The 21,949-nt window shown below is 58.5% G+C and overlaps 1 protein-coding gene across 1 annotated transcript in view; it reads right to left on the reverse strand.

The window, feature by feature from the left end:
* Positions 1-18,030, reverse strand: part of Ece1 (endothelin converting enzyme 1) — a 94,988-nt gene extending 76,958 nt beyond the window's left edge. Inside the window, exon 1 of the mRNA XM_071617443.1 lies at positions 17,876-18,030. Coding sequence (XP_071473544.1) covers positions 17,876-17,878 — 3 coding nt within the window. The 5' untranslated portion in view covers positions 17,879-18,030. The remainder of the gene's footprint in view (positions 1-17,875) is intronic.
* Positions 18,031-21,949: the final 3,919 nt, after the last annotated feature.

Genomic DNA, 21,949 nt, shown 5'->3' on the forward strand with positions numbered 1-21,949 from the left:
CCACCCAGGAATGGATGCCCTGGACTGAGGTGGAGGGGCAGGCCACGAGAAGGTCTGGACAGGAGGAGAGGTGGGGACAGAGGTGGCCTTCATCAGTGAAGAGAGGAGCAGCAGAGCGGAGGGCAGAGGAAGAGGGGTGACCTCGAGGACCACGCCACCACGGGTCTCAAGAAAGATAGGAAGAAACCCAGACAGGACGCAGGACCCACCCACACTGAAGGGCACCACCGTCCACATCACCTGGCCAGCGCCCTCCACACTGCCAAGGTCCTGAGAAACAAACTGCCCCGGACAGGCGAGGCTAGAACGACGGGACAAGCAAATGTCATGCGGTATCCTGGATAGGACTCCGGCACAGAAGGACGTCAGCATCAAAGCCGGTGACATTGAACACGTGTGCACTTTGACAGGAAGGCAGCAGTGTCTCTTAGGGTCGACCACGGCAGAGGAAATGGTCAGCGTCACAGGGCTACACCGGGGAAGCCGTGGGGCGAGGTGGGGGACCTGAGCCAGGCTGGGCAGGTTTAAGGACACAGTTCAAGTCTGCTGCAGTCTCATCTTTGTTTATCTTAAAAATTTGTGCCAATTCTGCATTCGACTCCAAAATAGCACGTTTGGACTTAATGTGCTTCGCTCTATTCCCCAGGGCAGTCTGGACCCTGCCAGGAAAAGCCAAATGTAAAAATCAAGCATGAAACCTCAAGAGCTGGGTAAGCAGCCCCAGAGGGAGGCTGGCGGGGGGGCCCCCCCGAGCCCGGAGCCGCAGCTGGAGAGGAGCCAGGCGCGAGGCTGATGGGGACCAGCCGCGGCCGCTGCTCACACTCCCTCATCCGTTCATTTTCTCCATTTATTCTTTTTACATAATGTGTGACACTATGTGCCAGCACTGCTCTGGGTGGGTACGACAGGGGACAAAACAGACCCAGTCCTTGCCTCCGGGGACCTGATATGCTAGTAGGAGACAGTAAGAACGTCCAATATGGAGCAGGTTCGGTTGTGGCAAGTGCCAAGGAAAACAGTAAAAGAGGGAAGAGAGACAGAAATGGGAGGTGGGGGCGATTGTCACTAGGCTGTCAGGAAGAGGAGACGTTTAAGGAGACACTCACGGAAAGTGAGACAGTGATTTTTTCTCTTCTCGTTTGTTTTTCGCAGCTGTGGGTGGTGACCAGCTCTCCAGACCAGGAGGCCCAGGGAGGTGGGAGGAGTTCCTCCAAGCCACCCTGGAGATGACCCGGGAATCCAGGGAGGGCTCGAGGCTGAATCCAGGTGGCTTCTCCCCAGGGAGGGCAGTGAGGTGCACCCCTGCCCACCTGCCCCTGGCTTGGCACATGACACTAACTGAGGGAATCCATCACACCTTCTCCCTCCCTTGCTAAAGCTAGATCTCCAAATCCTTAAAATAACGACAACTGCAACAGGGCTGGCCCAGGCTCCGGGGGGTGGCTGCAAACACCACAGGACTGAGGAGAAGAGACGGGACAAGGGATGGAGAGGACCCTGCTACCTCCCCTCATGCACCTTCTTAACCTGACCTAGCCTCAGGGGGGGGAGAGGTGCATGGGTCAGCCCACCCTGCCGAGGGCTTAGGGCAGCAGAGGACGGGGGAGGCAGAGGCCATCAGTGGGGGACCGAGAGGGACGCCCCGCCTTCTGGGTCCAGCACGATTCTGCCCAGGGCGAGCTGGATGCCCACCAGAGCTGGGGATTCTGGCCTGCCCAGGTCTGGCTGCCCCGCCCCTCCAGACAAGGTGCTCCCCTGAGCTGAGGACTATTGGGGGGCCAAGATGCTGCTTCTGCCCCACCCTCTCGCTCTCTCTCCCACTTGGAGACAAACATCTCAGGGCTGGAGAAGTGACTCATTTTCCCCAGAGGACCCGGGTGGGGCTGAGCCAGGCCGGAGAAACCTCTGGTCACTAAATCTGCCTCCCTGCTTTGGCTGATGGCCCCAGGCCCCAGGAGGACAGGGAACAAAGGGAGGCAGAGGTGCAGAGACAGAGCAGCAGGGGCGGGTGCCCCCTCCCTACCCAACCCGAGGAGTGTGTCACCGGGTGTCACCCAGCCTAAATAAAACCTGATGGAGAAGAAAAATTCCTCACGACTTTCCTGAATGAGCTTTAAGGGTTGACTCATGGCCACCTGGGGACATCGCAAAAACTCACAACTCACCAAAGAAGGAAGAAACGGTTCTCCTTCGGAAGCTCTTCAGTGGCGGGTCAGAGACGGGGAGAAAGGCTCACGCCTTGTTCTGGTTTTTGCTCTTTTGTTTTTTTTGTAGTTACAGATGGACTGGATGCCTTTATTTGTGTATGTTTATGTGGTGCTGAGGATGGAACCGCATGCTAGGCAAGTGCTCTGCCCCCGAGCTACAGCCCGGCCCTGGTTTTGTACTTCAAAGGAACACATTACACCATGGGGGGGGGGGGACCTGACTGCAAAGTGCAATTGTGAGTATTGAATTCTGTTTCTTTGTTGGCTGACACTAAACGCAGCTCCCTAAAGGCCCAAGGGACACACACTGCTCCAGGACCTGCACCTGCGCCCCAGCAGACCCTGCCTGAACATCTGCCCCAAGTGGGAGACAAGCCAGGGTCTCTGTTCTCAGGGATGGCCCCCCTTCCTGCCCCAGGGAAAAGAAGTAACAGTGGCAATTAAAGGACATGAGTGCCCCAGGGCAGGACGGCACCACCTTATTCAGCTGGGAACCTGCTCCCAATGTGGCCTGCCCCCACCTCCCAAGGTCACACCTGTTCCCCTCCAGAGCATCCCCTGCTGGGGTCCAGTAGGACCTTCTCATCCTCTTCTGTTCACTTCCTTCCTCTTTGTTGCACGAGGCCTTTCTGAGCTGTAAGCAAAGCACCCTGAGTCTTGAAGACTGATGCTCCCAGGATCTACAAAGAACAGACTCTGGAATCAGCAAGGATTCTGGCTCTATCACCTCTCACCCATGGGGCTTTGGCCTCATTCTCATTGCCTCCCCAAGCCTCAGCCTCCTCATCTGTTAAATGGGGGCATAGGCAGGATGTGATGGTACACACCTGTAGCCCAGCTACTGGGGAGGATGGGGCAGGAGGATCGCTTGAGTCCACGTGTTCAAGACCAGCCTGGGCAATTCAGCAAGACCCCCGATCTAAGAAACACTGGGGACACATAAAACCCATCTCTTTAGAGTGAACCCGGATAGGAAACGATTCTGTCTGTTGCCCAGCTCAGTTAAGGTCCCGCAGTGGGTCCTACCGCGAGCTCCAGGGAGCAGATCGGGAAAAGATAAGGGAGGCAGTGAAGGGTGTGGCACAGAGTGCTAAGGAGGTGCTGGTTCCATCCTCTGACTTCAGCTGAGGCTGGGGCATCCAGCTTCTGCACGAAGCCGCCAGGGGCTTTCTCCACCGACTCATTCCCAAACTTAGTGTGCGGCCCCCAGTGCAGCTGAGGCCACGTCCTCAGCCAAACATAGATGCTTCCCCTGCACGGCTGCCGCGTGCGTGCCCCTCCTGAGCGAGGACCAAAAATACCCGTGTGCGGGGAGGCGGGAGGCTCAGAGGAGCCACAGAAATAGGGCAGAGGGAGGGGGTGGCAGGAGCGAGCACAGCTCTTGAATGCCTACTGTGTGTCAGGCTGGTGGGACACAGGACCCTGGGAGACTGGCGGGGGGGGGGTGTCCTAGACTCCTGGCCAGCTGGGGACCAGTCCCCAGAGAGGGGTGAGGCCCAGATCAAGGGTCCAGGAGGCTGAGGGGAGAGGAGGCTCCTGACACAGTGAGAAAAGGGAGCCCAGCCTCACGGGGTCCGAGTCCTAAAAAAAGGGGGCTCAGATGCGGGTGGCCAGGTTGCTCCTGGGGAGCCGTGGCTGTCCTGGGGGCCAGGAAGGATGACTTTGCCCAGGGAGAGGAGGTTCAGGAGGCCCCCCGGCCCCTAGTCACTTAACAGAGCCTCTCAGAGTCCTGCGGTCTGGGGAGGAAGCCTCCCTAACTCTCCCCCATTAGGCGGGAGCCCAGCCCGCGCCAGGCCCAGGCTTTGGCCCTCTCCTCTCGGGGGCAGGGGCATCTCCGCACAGCTCTGCAGGCCTGTTCTGCTCCAGGAGGGGCTGTCTGTGCACAGGAGGTCCAGCCCCGACCCCCACTTCTGTGGAACTCTGTGGAAGCCCGGGGAGGGCGGGGTCCCCAGGGCCCCAGTCTCTCCAGGGTCACAGAGGTCATGAGGAAAGAATTTGGAGGTCAGCGCACTGCCCCTCCCCCATCCGTGGCTTCAAAGCCAGAGCGGCTGTCCTCCCAGCACCCCGCCCCCCTGAAGCTGCAGGGAAGCAGGGGCGGGAGGGGGGCAGCCACCAGAGGCCCGGGAGAGGCCTGCGAAAGCAGCTGCCAGGGACCTGGCTCCAGGCAGGAGGCTCCAGCTCAGCATCTGGGCTCTGCCGCTCATGCTGTGTGACACCAGCAGCTCACAACGACCCTTCTGGGCTCTGCGCTCTCACTTGTCAAAGGCACGGGTGGGCGCCCGGCCCCACCTCCATCAGTTACCAAGCCAATTGCCAGGCGCTATCAGCTGAGCCCGCTCCTCCATCTGGGTCCCCTCTCCCAGGCCAGCACCATCCTGAGCCCACTCCTGCCCCTCCCCCCAGCCTATCTTGCTGGCACCTGGGACCAGGCACGAGGTTAATAAGCGGCACAGGGGACCCTGCTAACCCTGCTCCCAGCCCTGCCAGATCCAGGCAAAACCCCCACCCCATCAGCCATACGTTTTGGCTTTTTCTTCCTTTGAGGACTTAAAGGGGTTTTTTAGTGTAGAAAAAAAACAAGAAAATGAAGCCTTTGCTATAAAGAAATAAAGAAAATAAAGTTTAAGTTTGAACACACACACACACACACAGCCCAGGGACAAAGTCCAAATCTCTCCCCTGGTCTCTCTGCCCCTGCAGGGCCCAACCCTGGCCACCCCTCGGCTCAGCCTCACCTGGGTCACCGTTCCCTTGCTCTGCTCCAGCTCCATGGAACACACATGTAGGTCGCCCACCTCGGGCCTCTGCAGATGTTCCTGTTCCCTTAGCATCCTTCGCTCTCCATCTCACCTGGTTAACACACCAGCTCTCTCCTTCAGTGTTTCTATCTCAGGGATCTCGCCCCTGCCCCTGCTCTCCGCCTGGGACGGCTCCTCTGACATCAGTTTACATAGCACCCTGGTCATAAAGAGGGACCTGCGCAACTATCGAAGACCATGTCTCTTTGCTTACACCCAGTGTGCCCGACACCCAGGGTGTCACAATAGATGGTAGTTATCACCATTAGTTGTCCTCTGTTTACCTGCAGCAGTGGCTGGCACAGCTGGAGTCTGTCCTCCGGGTGACAGTATGCAAAGGTGGCCTCCGGAGCTGAGGCCCAGGTTCCAATCCCAGCTCTGCCACTACAGCTGTGTGGCTTTGGCAAGTTGCCTAACCTCTCTGAGCCTGTTTCCTCAGGCAATTGGTTTGTGGATGAAATGAATACCTTAGACACACAGGAGGCTGAGGCAGGAGGATCGAGTTCAAAGTCACCCTCAGCAACTCAGTGAGATCCTCTCTCTAAATAAAATACAAAAAAGGGCTGGGGATGTTGCCTGGTGGCTAAGCACCCCTGGGTTCAATCCCCAGTGCCCCCCCCCCAAAAAAAAAAGTCTCCATGTGACTGGTGGAAGTCACTCTCAGGACTTCTTGCCTCCCTTTGTACCAATTTCCCCTACCAGGAGGTGATCTGATGACCAAAATGACAAAACAAAACACCCAGGACAGTGCTGAGCCCAGAACAGGCCTATGATATATTAGGATTTCAAGTGTGTTCTGAGGCCACCAGCGTTGGAACCAGATGCCAGACCCCACTGCAAAGGTGCTGACTCAGAATCTCGGGAAGGATGGCGAAGACACCTGTCAGTACCTGCGGTCCTCGGCGCCCTCCAGTGAGAACAGCTGCAGGGGACACAGTGTGCCCAGGCACTGCCCTGCAGGTCCTGGGTCCTGACGCCATACCACAGGGTTTCCAGGGGGACCGAGCATCTGTCCACACAGTGCATGGCCTGTGGTGACCAGGGTTCTCTCTAATAGCTTGGAGCTCCAGTCCCTCCACTTGCTCAGCTGTGTGAAGCAGGACAGGTGGCTCCCCTGAGTCACCTTCAGAATGACAACGAACAACCCCTATCTGCCAGGTTGTGGGGTGGCCTGAGCAGGTGCTTTATGCAAAGTCTACTCCAGGCACAGGGCGGGGGGGGGGGCGGGCAGGGAACAGTTGCAAACAAACCAGGAAATGTTCCGGGGTCTCCCTGCCATAGGCACACCAGGGGTGAGGGCCCTGTGTGCTCGCGACACCGCAGTCCTGGGTATTTTTTTTTTAAACTTTTAAAAAATGTTTTTTATGTTTATTTATTTATTTTCCCGTGGTGCTGAGGATCGAACCTAGTGCCTCACACCTGTGAGCCAAGCGCTCCACCACTGAGCCCCGGCCCCGGCCCCAGTCCTGGATATTTAGAGTGGAGACCCTCTTGCAAGTCCGGCCAGCCACCCGCAGAAGGCGCTGGGAGTGGAATTCATGAGGCACGGAAGCCGGGACTGCGTGAAAAACAGCTCTTCGTTTTGGCCCCCACTGAATGACACAGAAGTCACATTTCCCAAGACCAGACTTTGCAGGGCAGCAGAGCGGAGCACCCGCTGTGGGTGAGAACACAGACCAGAGTCCCCTGGGTTAAACTGCCCTGAATGGTAAACTCCTACTCATCCTTCAAGACCCAACTCGTGGACTCCCTGCGCCTCGTTGGCTGTCCATCCCACCGGGCCTCACAGGGCTCCTGCCCACCGCTTACCAAATACCATTTGGCAACTCCCCCCCTGGCTTGTTCACCTCTCCCACAGGCTGGGACTTCCTGGGGGACCCAGGCACCCCGCGCCTGGTACTGGTTCAGCTGGAATCCCAGCCGTTCCCCTTCTGAGCTCCCCTTCCCCCAGCTAGGCGCTTCGCACCCTCTCCCTGTCTTCCAGGGTTCGAATGTCGGACTCCCTTTCCTGAGGCCTGCGTCAGCTCACCACAGAGCTGAGGACGGGAGGCCTCAGAAAGACCCTGTGTGAATGCCTCCCAGGGAAGGTGAAGTGCTCTCTAGAGTCCCTGCGTGGCCGTCATCGGGGACGACGGAAAGCTCAGTCGCAGAGAAGGCGTGGGAGCATGGGGTTGAGGACCTGGGTCTGCTGCTCACAGACAGAAGGTTCTACCAATTGCTCTGTGCCTCAGTTTCCCACCCAGAAAGGAAGGATGACAATAAACACCTTACAGGACTGATGGGATGATCAAGTGACTTGATAACAGAATATTCAGCTCTGTACTTGGCAAACACTGAACAGACACCATCCTACTGCTGCCAAGACCAAGGAACACTGGAGGCAGGAAGACCCAGTGTAGCCAGAGTTGGTGTCACCTAGGAGTCCAGTGTCACTGGTCCTAGGAAGACCAATCTGAAGCAACCTGACCCGCTCTGGGCTGGTCATTTCTAACGGTGTCAGGGCCATTCTGCCCTACGTCCCTCCACAGAATATGAGCTCGGTAAGGGCAGCACCCTCCCCTGCCTGTCCCCAGCACACAGTGGTGCAGGGTTGTGGGAAAAGCCTGCCAATCCACCCAGTAGACAAGTTCACAGTGTGACCTGGACCAAAGCCTCAAACACAGTCTCATTGGAATGGCTTCTTCTCCACTGCCCACAGCGCAGATCCCTAGAGAGCCGACCCCACTCTTCCCAGGTGCTGGGGATCAGTCGTGAAAAGGCATGGGCTCTGTCCAGCAGAGAACTGCCTAGTGGCAAATCACTTAACATTTATTAGGCACTTGCTGTAGGGCAGGCACCCATCCTGGCACCTTACAAGATTTCGATCACTTATGTAAACAACTCTGAGTTTGACCCTATTTTGTTCATGCAGCAACAGAGGCCAAGGCTTAAGCAATCTGCCGACCGCTGCTCCAGTACCAGGGATCTGGGAGCTCAGACAGGGGCGCGGCTGGGCCAGAGCTCCAGCTCCTCATCTGTCAGAGCGCAGAGAACGCGAAAGAGCCAGCGAGTGCCTGAGAGGAGACAGGCCGGGGCGGTGCAGAAACGCACGGGGGTCCAGGAGGAGACCCAGAAAGCTTGGGGGAGCAGCTATGGAAGGAGAATGCGCCAAGGGAGTTTGGGATCCAATCTGTCATTAGGGCCGCCCACTTTTTTGAGTGCACGCGCACCAGGCCTGTCTGGGCGTATTTTCTCACTTAACGTTGGCAATCACCAAGGGAAGCCATCATCCCCACTTCACGGATGGGAAACCGCAGGCTCAGAGGGCGACTCACCTGCCTGCTGATAAGCGGGGATCTGGGGCTGAGGTTCAAGTTGGGCCCCATGGTCCCTGATCTTAACCACTTGATCACAAACGGGCACTGGGGGCAAGAGGGAGGGACCAATGCAGGAAGAGAAGAGTGGTGACAGTTTTGCCTGTCTGCCCCAGCTCACATGAGCCTGTGTGCGTGTTCTGGGTGGCGGAGGCAGTCAAGGGCTGGGCAAAGGGCCTGCCCCCTATAACGAGGAAGCAAACAGAACAAACTGCTGCGGATGGGCCAGGGACGGGGATCTCGCCTCCCTCCCGCCCTCCCTGCGCTCCTCGGGACTGGAGACCGAGCAGGCAGCCACCCTCCCAGCTCTTCCCAGGCTTCGGGTGACAGAGCCTCCCTGGTATTCTCAGCTTCCACTCACTGAGCACCTGCTGCACACACCAGCCCACGAGCTTCTCAACTCCACACAAACCACCCGCCACTCCTCACAGTGCCACCACGAGGAGGGCTTTAGCTTCATCTCGGCCCACAGAGGAGGAAACTGAGGGTCAGACATGGTCACCTGCTTCAGCCAGCTGGGACTAAGTGGCACTGTCTGGCTGCATCAACCTGCCGTGTGGCCTCAGACAGAGTCCCTTTCCCCTTTTGAGTCTCAGCCTCTCCAGGAGGAAGTTGGTGTGGGCAATGCCAAAGCTCATTTCCACCCAGACCTGTGAGCCCTTGTGGCCCCTGCCACCCTCCCCTGCCCACTGCTCTCCAAAGCCCAACAGGACACCAAGTCACCACCCCGGACACTCAGGGGCAAGGAAAGACGAAGTACTGGTTTTTTTGCCCAAACCAGCCCAGGACACCAGGAACCACAAAACCACAGGATTGCCTTGCCCCTGGCCATGGGAGCAGCAGCCCAGAGGGCAGAGGGGACAGGCACCCCATGCAGCCGGGACTTCCTCTCCCTCACTTCCCAGCAGGCAGGGTGCGCAGGAGCAGGGGAGGCAGGATCAGGCTCTGTGCCCTCCGGGTCTCTGGGGGCTGGGGGTGTGGGATGGAGGTCACTCTGAGAGAGTCCTGAGGCTGAGTTCAAGGGGAGGTCTTGGGACAGGTCTGGGGCTCTGGAGGCAACTTCTGCCCACTCTGCCCTGTTGCTGGGAATGTCTGGAAGCATCTGGGAGGGAGGCCCTGTCCCCTCACTCCTGTCCCTGAAGTAGCTAAAATCCCAGATGCTGGAGCCTCCTGGCCCTGGGGACAGGTGCACAGCGGAGGTCAGGCTCACCCCTCACTCCACCAGCCTCCCCGCCTCACTGCTGCCCCCTGCAGTCCACACTCCACACAGCAGCCAGGGCCTCTGAACAGTCCACACTGAGTCATCTCCCTGGTGCCCTCCAGTGACTTCCCATCACTCAGAACAAAATGCCACCACCCCCAATTCCAGGCAAGGCCCTCCCAGATGGCCCCCGCCATGCCCACCTCTTCCCACTCCCTGCCCCTCACCGCTTCTGCCCGGTCGCATGGGCCTTCCCGCCGCCCATAACACCCCGGTCCGTCCTTCTGCACTTGCTGTTTTTCCTGCCGGGAAGCCCCACGACCTTGGCTCTCAGCTTAGGCGCTGGCTCCTGCCCTGGCACCATCTGGAGCAGCCCCGTCCCTCACTGCCACTTGCTAGTCACCATCCTGTCCTCCCCGACGTGCTCTTTCTGGCTGGCCGATGTTCCCGTTTGGCCTCAGCTTCCACCCCTGGAACGGAGCTCCCCGGGGGCAGGGACCTGGCTGCCCACTCACTCGTCTCAGCCCGGCAGATGGGGTGATGGGGATGCTGTTGCTCAGGGAAGTGGAGGGGACTGCTCAGGCCCCGGCCAAGAGGGTGGCAGGATTTGGACCCAAGGTGGCCTGGTGCCCAGGCGGTCTCTGGAGAGCCTCGCGGGGGAGTGTCCACATCCAGGGGCTCTTGCCCACAGGACACTCGCCCACAAAGACACTCTCAAGGAGGGTACCAGGACGCGAGCACCGCCCCACTGTCCCAGCGGTCCTCCTGAAGAGACTGGCAGGCTCCACCCTCACCTCCCCGGCTCCGAAGGCCTGGACAGCAGCAGAGTGAGGAGGCAGCCATTCACCAGGCTGAGTCCCGGGAGGCCGCAGGTCCACCGCTCACCCTTCCTAAGGACCTGCCACCTGCACCAGCCTGCAGCGGAGGAACGCAGTCAGCAGGAGCCATCGGCACCGAGGGAGGGAGGCCACCAGACACCAGCGAGCGCAGGGACCCCTCAGCCTCCCGGTGGGAGGACACTGAGGATGCGGAGGGGGAAGGTCAGCCCAAGGCCACAGAGCCTAACAGTGGTAGACCCCATGGCTGGGGACTCCAGCGCCAGGACCCCTGAGAGCACCAGGTGAAGCAGAGGCTCAGCGTGGGACAGAATGCAGCCGGGAGCTGCCAGGCGCTGGGGACAGGAAGGCCGGAGTGGGGCTGAGGCCCTGGGGCGGGGAAGGCCCTCAGAGTCCCTCCTGCCTCCAAGCACCCACTGAGCTGGAGGAGAGAGGAGACCCATCTGCTCTGGGAATGGATGGCCCCTCGGGATCCTGGGCAGCTCCCGGGAGGGTCAGACTCAGGCCACCCGCACAACGGCCAGTTCCCGCTCCTGGCTATGCGTCAGGAGACCCCCAAGAAGGCCACAGCAGCCCCAGACTGGGCCACCCAATGTCATCCACAGACACTGACAAGTCCATCCCCCAACACACTCAGCCTAAAGAGACCAGAGGCCGGAGCCCACGCCCCTGGGATGGGCCTCAGAAATGGTGCCACCTGCCGCCGAAGGAAACCAGGCACGAAGAACGGTGCGCTGCATGGACCAGGCAGACGACGCTCAAACCAGGCCAGCCAAGGGGACAGCAAGGGCAGGGGACTGGCGAAGGGCCACGTGGGGACTGGGGAAACGTTCTGCGCTTTGGTCCAGTGGTGTGCAGGTGTGCCCTTGGGACAGTCGAGCTGCCTGCGACGTCCCCTCTCTCCGGCAGAACCCACCACTCTGCCCTGGGGAAGGCGTGGGCCGCCAGCCACAGCAGCAGACTGCCATGGAGCCCCCGTGTGGCAGCCAGCGCCCGGCTTTTCCGAAACACTTCAGATGAAACCCTCCCAAAACAGGCAGCAACCACTCCCAGAGGGGACAAGTTGTCCCAAGTGACACAGCAAAAAGTGACGCAGCCAGGTTTGAATCTGGGCCCACTGCAAAAGACCTCCAAGGCCCACTCCTACTACCCCAGCAGCCCCCTGTCCCTGTCCTGCCCTGTCCACACTCTGGGCTGCCAGTCCCTCCCCACAGCTGCCCTCCTCTCCAGGGCTGGGAACAGGAGCTTGTGCGAAAGAGCAGCTTAGGAAATGCGTCCTTCCTCCCCTTCCCGCTCCCTCCGCCCTCCCTCGCTCCTCTCAGGGCACATCTCTGAGGTCATTTCAGCCCTGGACCTCAGCCCGATAAGAAGGAACTCCAAAGACTGGGCAGCTGGGGGCAGAGGCGGTGCTGACTAGGGGTCTTTCTCCACCCCTGGGATCCCCCAGCCCAGCCTGTGGCCCCAGAGTAGCAGGAGGGCTTGAGGTTAGAGTCCCCACCCTTGGCTCTGATTCCCGAGTGACGCAACCCAGCGTCTGGATTCAGAGAGTCATAAAATGTTTATTCGGAATAACAACTACCACCACTACCATTTGTCCCTCTCCTCTCCTGTGCCAAGAGCTCTGCTGGGTACGGCAAGTAGCCGACAGCCTCCAAAGCAGATGCCGTTGGGATCCCACTTACAGATGAGGAAACCGAGGCTCCGGGGGTTAAGCGTGTGCGCGCAGCCTCAGCGCGAGGAAGCAGCAGGGTCCGAGGCCAACTCCAGTCTGCGTAGCTTCGAGGCTGTGCCACAGCACTGGGCTCGTCACCCTACATGTCACTGCTGAAAACAGCCCTTGCGTTGGTCCATCCCAGCCGTGTCATTTTACAGATGGGAAGACTGAGGCCCGGCAAGGGAGAGTGCTTGGTTCAGAGTCACATCAAATGTCAGTGGCCCAGCTTGGGCTGGATGGCAGGTCCCCACCCTTAGCCTTGTTCTCAGTGGCCAGACCTGAGCCAGGAGCAGGCCACGTGCACCTGGCTGGGCGTTGGAGGCAGCAGGGAGGTGGGAGGCGCGGGTTCCAGCCAGAGGTAAATATTGACATGACTGTGTTTACGCGGTAACTGGACTCCTCCTGGCTGCCGCTTCCTTTCTCCCAGCCAAGGAGGGAAGGAGTCTGTGGGGAGAGGAGGCTTGTGGGCCAGGGGCATGTGGTCAGAAAGCCCGGGACATCCACAGCTGGGGGGCCTGGAGTCCGGGAGATGGGGGTCACAGGCCTGGGTTTGAGCCCTGGCCCTGCCAGTGGGTTCCAAGACACTTAGTGATTGGGGACGAAAGGGCTTTCTAACTGTCACAAGCACAAAGGTCAAAGATAAATAATCAGCAGCTCAGCCTGGCCAGCGTTCACCCTGTCCACCCCGTTAGCTCCTGAGAGCTGCACCCCTGGCGGGGGTGGGGGGCTTTCCCAGGAAAGTGGAGTTTCACTAAATCTAGTGGCACCCTGGGGTGAGGCCACAGCTCTGAAGAATGGGGCGGCAGGCGCTGCCTCAAGCCAGCCCCTGGCTCCTGAGAGGCTCCTGAGCCTCGGCTTTGGCTTCCACAACTCAAAAAGTGGCTGCTGCCTGGGGTTGGTGCAAAGATCAGGGAAATGACGTTTGTTTGTTTGTTTTGAGGGATTGAGAATCAAACCCAAGGCCCCTCTACTGCTGCTCTTTTTATTTTGAGACAGTTCCTTGCTTAGTTGCAGAAGCTGGCCTCAAACTTGTGATCCTCCTACTTCAGCCTCCCAAGTCACTGGGATGATAGAGTGCATCACCACGCCCGCCCGGCAAAGGGCACATTCAGGTGCCAGGCAGGCGTGTAGCAGGTGCTCATTTCACGCCTCAGTCTTCCCCCCTGTACACATTCCATGGCTCCCAATCCCCCTTTAGCAGAAGCATTCTGTGCTTAGCTCCCTCTTGGGCCCTGATGTCAGCCCCTCCCTCAGCTGATTCCCTGAATGTTCTCCAGAAATTTGCCTCTCTGTGTATTACCCCCCCAAGCCCTGTGGGGAGAGGGGAGCCATTCCTAGGCTGGTCAGGGGCCAGGACAGGCCTGCAGACACCCCAGCCAACCTGACCTGCAGGGCCCTGAGACAGGGTGGAAGCCCAGGTGGAGACTCCCAGCGCCATCGTGACGCTGGGGCTGTCAGGGTGCCGCTCCTCACTGCCTGCTGACATGGCTCTGGAAGGACAGACAGCCCCCCATTCTTATCTGTGGATGAGTGAAACACCTAGGGGCACTGCCGCGAGCCGGGGTGGCTTCCCTGACGCGCCCTGGCGGGAGGCCTGCACCTACACCCTGGTTGGCGCTTGGTGTTGTCCGGGTGGGAACCTGTCTCCCCCACTAAGCTGCGGTCCCCTGAGGCCCGAGTCTGCTCCAGGCCCAGGGGAGGAAGGTGTGTGGGGGGGAAGGCCGGGGCCCACAGGGGAAGGGGCTGCAGGGACCCTGGGCTCCTCGTCTTCACGGCCCTCCAGGCAGCGTGATAGAGTGGCCTGGGGGCGCAGGGGCAGTGCCCGGCGACCGACCACCGGTGTCCCCCCGGGCCCCTCTGGTGGCCTCCTAACTGCCCCCTACCATTCCTGCCCTCAGGTACCCTCTCTGCTCCCCTGGCTCCGCATGTCTCCTTGGCAACAGTAACTACACTGGTATTTCCTGCCCACATCGGCCTGTCCCCAGCTGTGGCAGAGAGACCACGCGGCCCTCCATGCTGACCCCGGCCCCAGCGCCGTGTTGGGCCCGGCACTTGTTGGGTGAATACAGGAACAAAGCACCTTGGCCGTGGCCCGGGCACTGGCCTCGCCAGCTGAAAAGACACTGAGCAGAGGCACAAAAGGTCGTCACCATTTGCTGAAGGTCCCCCTCTCTGTAACCCCCAGAGCGTGGACTTCAGCTAAGCCACGACCTCGGCTCAGGCCGGGGCTTCGCACCCGAGCCCTGCTCCTCGCCTGCCAGGGGCGAGCCCCTCGGCTGCTGCCGGGAAACAAGGGCTCACCCCTCAACACAAAGCGACAACATCCTTACTTACCCAAACCTAGCAATGCAAGGAAACATGAGTAACCCGGTTACCAGGCAGGCGCTGGCCGCCCAAGTGGCTGAGGCTCGACTGTGGCCGGGCGTGCGGCCGTCCTCCTACCTTCAAACAATGACCTTGCCCCTCGTGTTTTTAATAGGGTCCGCACCCATTGTGTCTTCACAATGGTACCCCAAGAAGTGGAGCAATCTGCCCCCCTTGGTAGGCAAGGTGCACAGACAGGGAGGGTGGCTGACCCAAGGTCACACAGCAAGTTGGTAGTTCAACAGGATTCAAACTTGGGCCCCGGACCTGTCCTCAATTCCACCACTGGGAGTAAAGATGATCCGTAGCTCTGAGGCACCGGCTTGGAAGGGGAAGGCACCGTGCGGGCAGAGGGGAAGCTGGGCTGGTCTCCTTCCCCGGAGCCTGCCTGTCTGGCTCACCTGGCTCACGTTTCAAACATCCAGGCGATGGGTGCCTGTCCTGGCACTGTGCCCCGGCAGCCTCCTACACCTCTCTGTGCCTGATGTTGGGTGGTCTGAGGACAGCCAGAGGCAGGGGGTACAAAAAGCCACCTCATCCCCCAGCCTGCACGGAGGTGGGGTGGGTCCATTGAGGGTTTTTTTTTCTTTTTAATAATGTTATTATATTTTTTATGCCTTTATTTTATTTATTTTTAGGTGGTACTGAGGCTGGAACCCGGGGAGCGCTCCCCCAGGGAGCCCCAGCCCAGCCCCTCCACTGAGTTTTAAGATCAGTGCTGACTCCCTGCCACGGGGGAGAGACCTGGTGGGGAGCAGAGCTTGGGGAGTCGGGCAGCACAGCAGGAAGCAGCCCACCCATCTGCCAAGGAGCCCCATCAGGACCCAGGGGTCAGGGGAACCTTGGTCACACTGGAGGGGAAGGACACTAGACTTGGTGGAAACCCACAGAGCAGGAGATCCAGGGGCAAACGCTGTGGCAGTCCTGAATCGCCCCCACCTCAGGAATGACGGCCCAGGGACCCCTGTTTGGGGGAAAGCTAAATGACAGGGGCCAAGGAAGCCTGTCACAGGTGGTGAGTCAAGGGTCCACCCTGGGGCCTCCACTCAGCCTGCTGCACCCTGTTCTCTGCCCCTGCGCCCCTCTACCTGCTCCCCCCACTCCTCCCGGCTCCCTCACACACTTGCCAGGCCAGCTCCATCCTGGGCTTTCAGAGTTCCATGTCACTCAGCTCCTATGTCACCCAGGTCCCCGAACTGGGATGAATTTTCCAATTCACATGCCACCTGCTCAGTGATGCCTTCTCTCATCTCTCCAGCCAGAAGTCAGCCCTCTCTCCTGGGGTGATATTGCCACCTTTCCTAAGGACATGCCACATAGCCTGAGGACCAGGTAGACATTGAAGGACTGGTGGTCGCTCTCTTAACAGGGTATTTCAGTTTTTTCTTCCCCTGCACAAGAGTTTGGTACATAATAAGTGTTCAATAAATCTCTGTTTGAACGACACACAAAACATTATCTACATATCACTGTCCTCTTCTCCTCACATCATGATAAACATTGATCCTTCTTCCAGACTATCAAACAGGTCAGACATTAGGTAGAACTTCCCAACCTGAGCTCAAGGTTGTAAAAGTAAGGAAACTAAGCTATATCCAAGCAAAACATTCTCACTTGGGTTATCTCAACCAATCTTCAAGTCATCCCTAGAAGATAAGACTTATCATCTCCTGTCATTGATGAGCCAAGTTGTAACCCGGGAAAAATGGTGCAACTTGACCAAAGTCCCTGTGGGGAAGTGGAGGAGCTGGAACTCGAACCTAGACCTGTTTGATGCCAGAATCTGGAATCTTCCTGATGGGCTGGGAGGCTTCTCAGATGTGAGGTTCTGGAAAGTGTCACCAAGGCAAGGTGGGGACCTCTCCCTCTTCCTCTTTATGATGGTTTTCAAGGAGGAAAAAAGACTTCCTTCCATGTAATTTAGGTCAGAGTGGGCTTGAAGGCACAATGGGTGACATGATCTCACAGACTTACCCTCTTTTATGACTCATATTTTAAGACTTTGAATCAAGTGCTGGTCCACAGGTAACGCACCCTAACAGTGAAAATGACCAAGCAGAGCATTCCTGTGGGATTCTTAAATCAGAGGTAGGTGGAGTCCAAGACCGTGTCTGGGTGCTTTGGCAGGTAGAATAAAGCCACAGTTCTCTAAAGAGGTAGGTGATGGTACACAGGAGGAAGATTCTAGTTGGTGCATAAGGAAGAAAATTCTAGAAGTGACTGACAGAGAAAGGGAGTTTGTAAGGAGTCTCTTGGAGCTGAGCAGAGCAGGGAGTGGTCCTGGGTAGTCACTGGGGGCTCTTCAGCTGTTCCCAGTGTGCCCCTCAGTCTTGGCAGCAGCATCACAAGAGAAATAGACGAGCTGCATCCCTGGGACTGTCATCCACCATCACTGGCACGTGCTCTCCTGGGGCCTGACCTGATGCCTTGTGCCTACTGCAGAGGGCACAGAACCTGACTGGTAGGCGACAGAATCAGAGGGACTTGTCCATTGGAAAAGGGCCAAAGAGAAGCAGGTGGCCTCTTCGTGGTGATGGAGAGGAAATCTCCAGGCCCTGGAGAGGTGACCAGAGGCCTTGGCTCTGGGCGGGAGCCAACTCCCTCCCGACAAGGACCATGTTGGATCAGCCTGGACCAAAAGGATTTCCCTGAGGGCTTCAGAGACCCCCATGAAACTTCCTCCCCTTGGTCCCCCTTTTCTCTGGTGCCTCTGCCCATCCCTGCCAGCACCTGGCCCCTCCTCTGAAGACTCTTGCTGGGAAACGCTGGGGAGACCAGACCTCTGGACATAGAGCCTCCAAGTGCCCCTGGTCTCTGACAGCCTCCAACCTGGCCTGGCCACAATCACCAACCCTTATGCCACAGCGGGATCAGCAGTCCCGGAGTGTCCCAGTCTAGCCCTGAGAATGCTCTCGGTGCCGCCACACACCACTTCCCAATGGAGCCCCAGAACGCCCCCAGCTTTCCGGACACTCAGGTCCAGTTGGATTCGGACGCCTCGGAATCACCACCACCCTCAAACCCGACCCAGCCCGCTTCCAAGGGTCTGCACGCCAAGCAGGGTGAAAGGACTTCCGGATGCCCCAAATCAGACCGCACCAACGGTCCCCAAGCCGAACCGGCCACCGCGAGTCCTCCCCACCCAGCCCGGGCCAGCTGCCCAGAACCAAGCTCCGCGCGACCGGCCTCAGGCCATGAAGCCAGCGCGGGGCGTGGGGCGCGGGGCGAGCCGAGCCCTGCCCGGGCGCCCCTCGGCTCCACGCTCCCGAGGGCCGAGCGGGAGCTGCACTGCAGCGGGCGCCCAGCCCCCGCGAGTCGGGCGGGCCCGGGTGCCATCCGCGGCGGTCAGCGGAGACCGTCGAGGCTGGACCGGAACAGTGCGCAGGCTGGAACCGCACTCACCATAGCGCGCGTGCTCGGCTCCGGCCCGGCTCGGGCTCCCGGCTCGCGGCTCCCGGCTGGCGGCTCCGGCTCCGGCTCCGGCTCCGGCTCCGGCTCTGGCTCCCGGCGCGCTGCGCAGCTCGGACGGCGCGGCTGGCTGGCCCCGGCGGCGCGCCTGGCTCCCCGCGGGCGAGCGCGCGGCTCCGGCGCCCACTCCCGGGAAGGCGGGGCCCGCCGCGGGCCAATGGCCGGGCGCGGGAGCCCGGACCCGGGCGGCGCAGCCAATCACACTCGGAGGCCGGACTCCCCCTCCCGCCCCCCGCGAGCCCCTTAACCCTTGGCGCGCCGGGAGCTCGAGGCCCAGGCTGCCTGGGGACCTCGGAGGGCCGGCGCGGGCTCCAGCCTCGGGCTTCGGGGTGCGGAGTCCAGACCCGCCGAGACTGGCTTTGAGGGCAGGAGGAGTCGGGGAGAGGCTGTGTGGTGTCCGGTGCAGGGCGCGGAGTCTTGGCGACCTTTGTCTCCTGCCTGGCGCCTGCTCTGGAGTATGACCCGGGGCTCTGCAGCTGTGTATGTGTGTGTGTGTGTGTGTGTGTGTGTGTGTGTGTGTGAGAGAGAGAGAGAGAGAGAGAGAAGGAGAAGAGACAGAAAAGGGGGAAGGGATGGATTCCGCATGCCAGTGTGTTTATGTGTGAAGGAAGGACAGACGGCTATATTTGGGGATTGTTACTGCACGAGTGTGTGTGTGTGTGTGTGTGTGTGTGAGTGAGCTTGAGAGAGGGACGAGTGGGTGTGGGAGGGAAGCAGAGAGGAGCGCTGGCTCTCCAGGCGTGTGCATTGGTGGATTCAGCAGAGAAACTATCTCTACATGTATATTGTGGAGGTGCGGGTGAAGCAGGAAAAATAAAACAGAAAACAAGCGTCTCTGTATATTTTTATGATGTGTAATTTGTACATTTGCATTATGTTGTGTATGCACGTGGGTGTGGTGGAAAGAGACTTTGTGTCTCTTTTATAATCAAGAAGAGAGCAAATCCCTGTGGGTTTTTTGGTGTCTCTTGTGCATGTGTGTATGTGCACACAGGAGAGGGGCGTGGTTAGGATTTGCTACAACTTTGTGTGTGGCCCAATTTTTGAGACAGGGGGAGAAAAACACTGTGTGTGCCGTGAAAGCGTTGAGCATTTATTGTATCTGTTTCACCATCCTCTATATTTGTGTTAAGAAACTAATGTGGAGCTGGCATGATGAGTACCTGTTAAGGAAAGCAAAGGCAGCCTGGAGGAATTGGGACTTGGGTTTTGAAGCATGACTAAGAGTTTGTGAGCTCCGAAGGAAAGACCTGGGAAGTCTTGCCTACTCCCCACGGGGGACGAAGGGTTGAACTGGCTGGGGATGACAGTGGACTGAGGAGAAAAGAGAACCTACCACTGGGAGGGAATAGTAGAAGCAGTTGGCTGGACCCTTGTCCAGGAACTAGCCCAGAGTGACCCTGGGAATATCAGGGAGAGAAGAGCTAGGCGCAGAGTCCTGGGCAGCTGGTACGAGGACCCGGAGGCGGGGAGGGGCTCTGAGCAAATAACTCTCTGCAGCACTGCCCCCTCTGTTTGGCAGCACTAGAATTCTTCACTGTAGAGGGAAGGACACAGGGAGGACGGTCAGGAGGTGTGTGGAGTGCCACAGGTAGGGAGCAAGGTGAAGAGCAGAGGGCCACCCAAGCCACTCACTGGGCTGGCAGCAGAACCAAGGCCTCCCAACACCATGCCAAGTCTCTTCCATCCCCCAGGCTGCCCTGGGAGTCGCAGCCCCTGGTCTTACGCGGCTCAAGGGGAAGCACTTGAAGTTTGCTGCCAACTCTGACGCTTACCTCTGTCTCCTTGGGGTCCTCAGAAGTCATCTCCCCCAAAGCTCTCCAGGAACACCAGCTGTAGTAAGCGTTGAGCATTTATTGTGTGCCAGACATTTTTCATTTGGTAGGTGCTTTGCGGCATTTTCTTAGTGATTCCGACAATTCTATATTACAGATGTTATGATTCGCATAATATCCCAGGGCCACCCACATCCACACTGCGGGTGGGAAAATCAGTATTCAGAGAGGGAAAGTGATTTGCTCCAGGAGGCACAGCTATTCTGAAGGGATTCTCATCTGCTGGCCTCCTGCTTCTGCTCAACATTCATGCCCTCTCTGACCGACACATGGTGATTGTGGTTGGGAGAACATGTTTCCCTGGTTAGACTCCTAGAGATGGAGCGCTACTCAAGCCTCTGGTCACAGCGATTGCTCAGTCAGAGAGCATCAGGGCTCAAATTGGCAGAGAAGCCAATTTAATCTGGCCAACCAAAAACAAAGAACTCTTTTGCCTATATAACTACAAAGTACAGGGGAAAGCTAGCTTTAGGCATGGCTCCTTGAGGAGCTCAGACGACGCCATTAGGATTCAATGCCCTTCGCTCCATCTCTCAGAACAGCTTCCTTTTCTCCTGGCCTGTTTTTGGCAGTTCTCGCCTCACGATGACAAGGTGGCTGCCAGCAGTACCAGGCTCACATCCTACTGTCTCAGCACTTCCAACAGAAACAGGGATTCATTTTTCCCAATAGTTCCAACAACATTCCCCAAACCAAGACTCGTTGGCTCTCATTGAGACATGTGTCAATTCTTTGGCCAATCACCAGGACCAAGGGTTCTGATTGGTCAGACCACTCAGAGTGGGACCCTCTGAGGTGACCTAGCCCGTGGTCTGGTTGGGGTCCAGTTTCTAGCTTTCCCAGCCTTAAGACTCACCAGGATCCAAAACGAATAGCCCAGAATTTGCAAAGAGGCTTACTGGTCAGTACGTGGTGACAGCTGATATTGTGTTATTCTAACTCTGCTCGGCCTGTTACCCTGTACGGAATAGGTGCTTGGCACTGTCTAGCGCACAGTGGGTCCTCAAGGCCTCCCTTTTGGTTGGCTGATTTTTTTTTTAACTGATGCCACATGTGTGCCAAGTCAGTCAGCTCCCGGCCAACCTGGGCAGCCCAAGGCGTGCAGACAGAGTGAGACGCAGAAGAGATTTTAATTTTGTTTTGTTTTCATAACTTAAATGAAACTACAGTCAAGGGCTCCTGGCGAAATCACTGGACTGTCCAGGGACTGACACTAGCCTGGCTGAGAGGACATAGTCAGGGAGACATGAGGAGGAGCCCTCGAAGAGGCTGGCAGGGGAGGGCACCGGCTTCAGACCGACTGGCCCCTGCTCAGGGCAGTCAGGAGGGGCCTCCCAGACCTGATGGGGCCATTTCCTCAACTCACCCAACCCCGCCCAGAGGTAGCCACGCTCTCCCCTTCCCTCACCCCGGGACCTGGTGTGAGCCTGGGGGCCTGGATGTCCCGACTGGGTCACCCCTCTAGCTTCTTGGGTCACCAACTTCTCTGATTCCACAGCCAGTTGAGATTCAGGGAGGAATGAGATTCCTGAAGCCCAAGGACAGCTGTTATTCATCAAGTCTACCCTGAGCCCATCCTGGGGGCTTCTCAAGACTTAATACACACACAACGGGCTAGGTTCAGGGTATCCACTGCACCCTGCACTTGGCTTACTGTTTATGCCGTTCCTCCCTCTGCCCTGGTTTCTTTACTTTTGAAAAAAAATGAGGGGTTGGGGGTGCAGCTGGGGCTGGAGCCCTTGCCCTGCTGTGAGAGGGGTGGAGAGGCCCTGGTTCCATCCCCTGCACCGAAAAGGGAGAGAGAGCTCCGTTTTTTCCTGGTTTCAAATATAACACCTACTGTGTCAAGAAGGCGGAAATGAACAGGGGAGGAGAGGAGCCCCCGCCGCCCCGCTCCTCGGCATCAACCTCCACCACCTCTCCCTGCCACTGTGCACTTGGCTGCGCTGACAGACGTCTGTCCGTTTGGAGAGGAAAACCATCAATAACCCGAGGCCAGCTTCCCTCCCTCCCTGCCTCCCCCCAGGAAGGAAACCCAGGGGTCCAGCAGCCCCAGCCCAGCCCCATCCTGTGGGTCTGCTGGGGGGGAGGGCGAGGGGGGGGGCTGCAGGAGAGGGGGTGGGGCAGAGTGGGGGGCTCAGAGGGAATCGGGACACGGCCTTGGGGGCTGCTC

The sequence above is a fragment of the Marmota flaviventris genome, chromosome 10, assembly GCF_047511675.1.
Source record: "Marmota flaviventris isolate mMarFla1 chromosome 10, mMarFla1.hap1, whole genome shotgun sequence".
Classification (NCBI taxonomy): domain Eukaryota; kingdom Metazoa; phylum Chordata; class Mammalia; order Rodentia; family Sciuridae; genus Marmota; species Marmota flaviventris.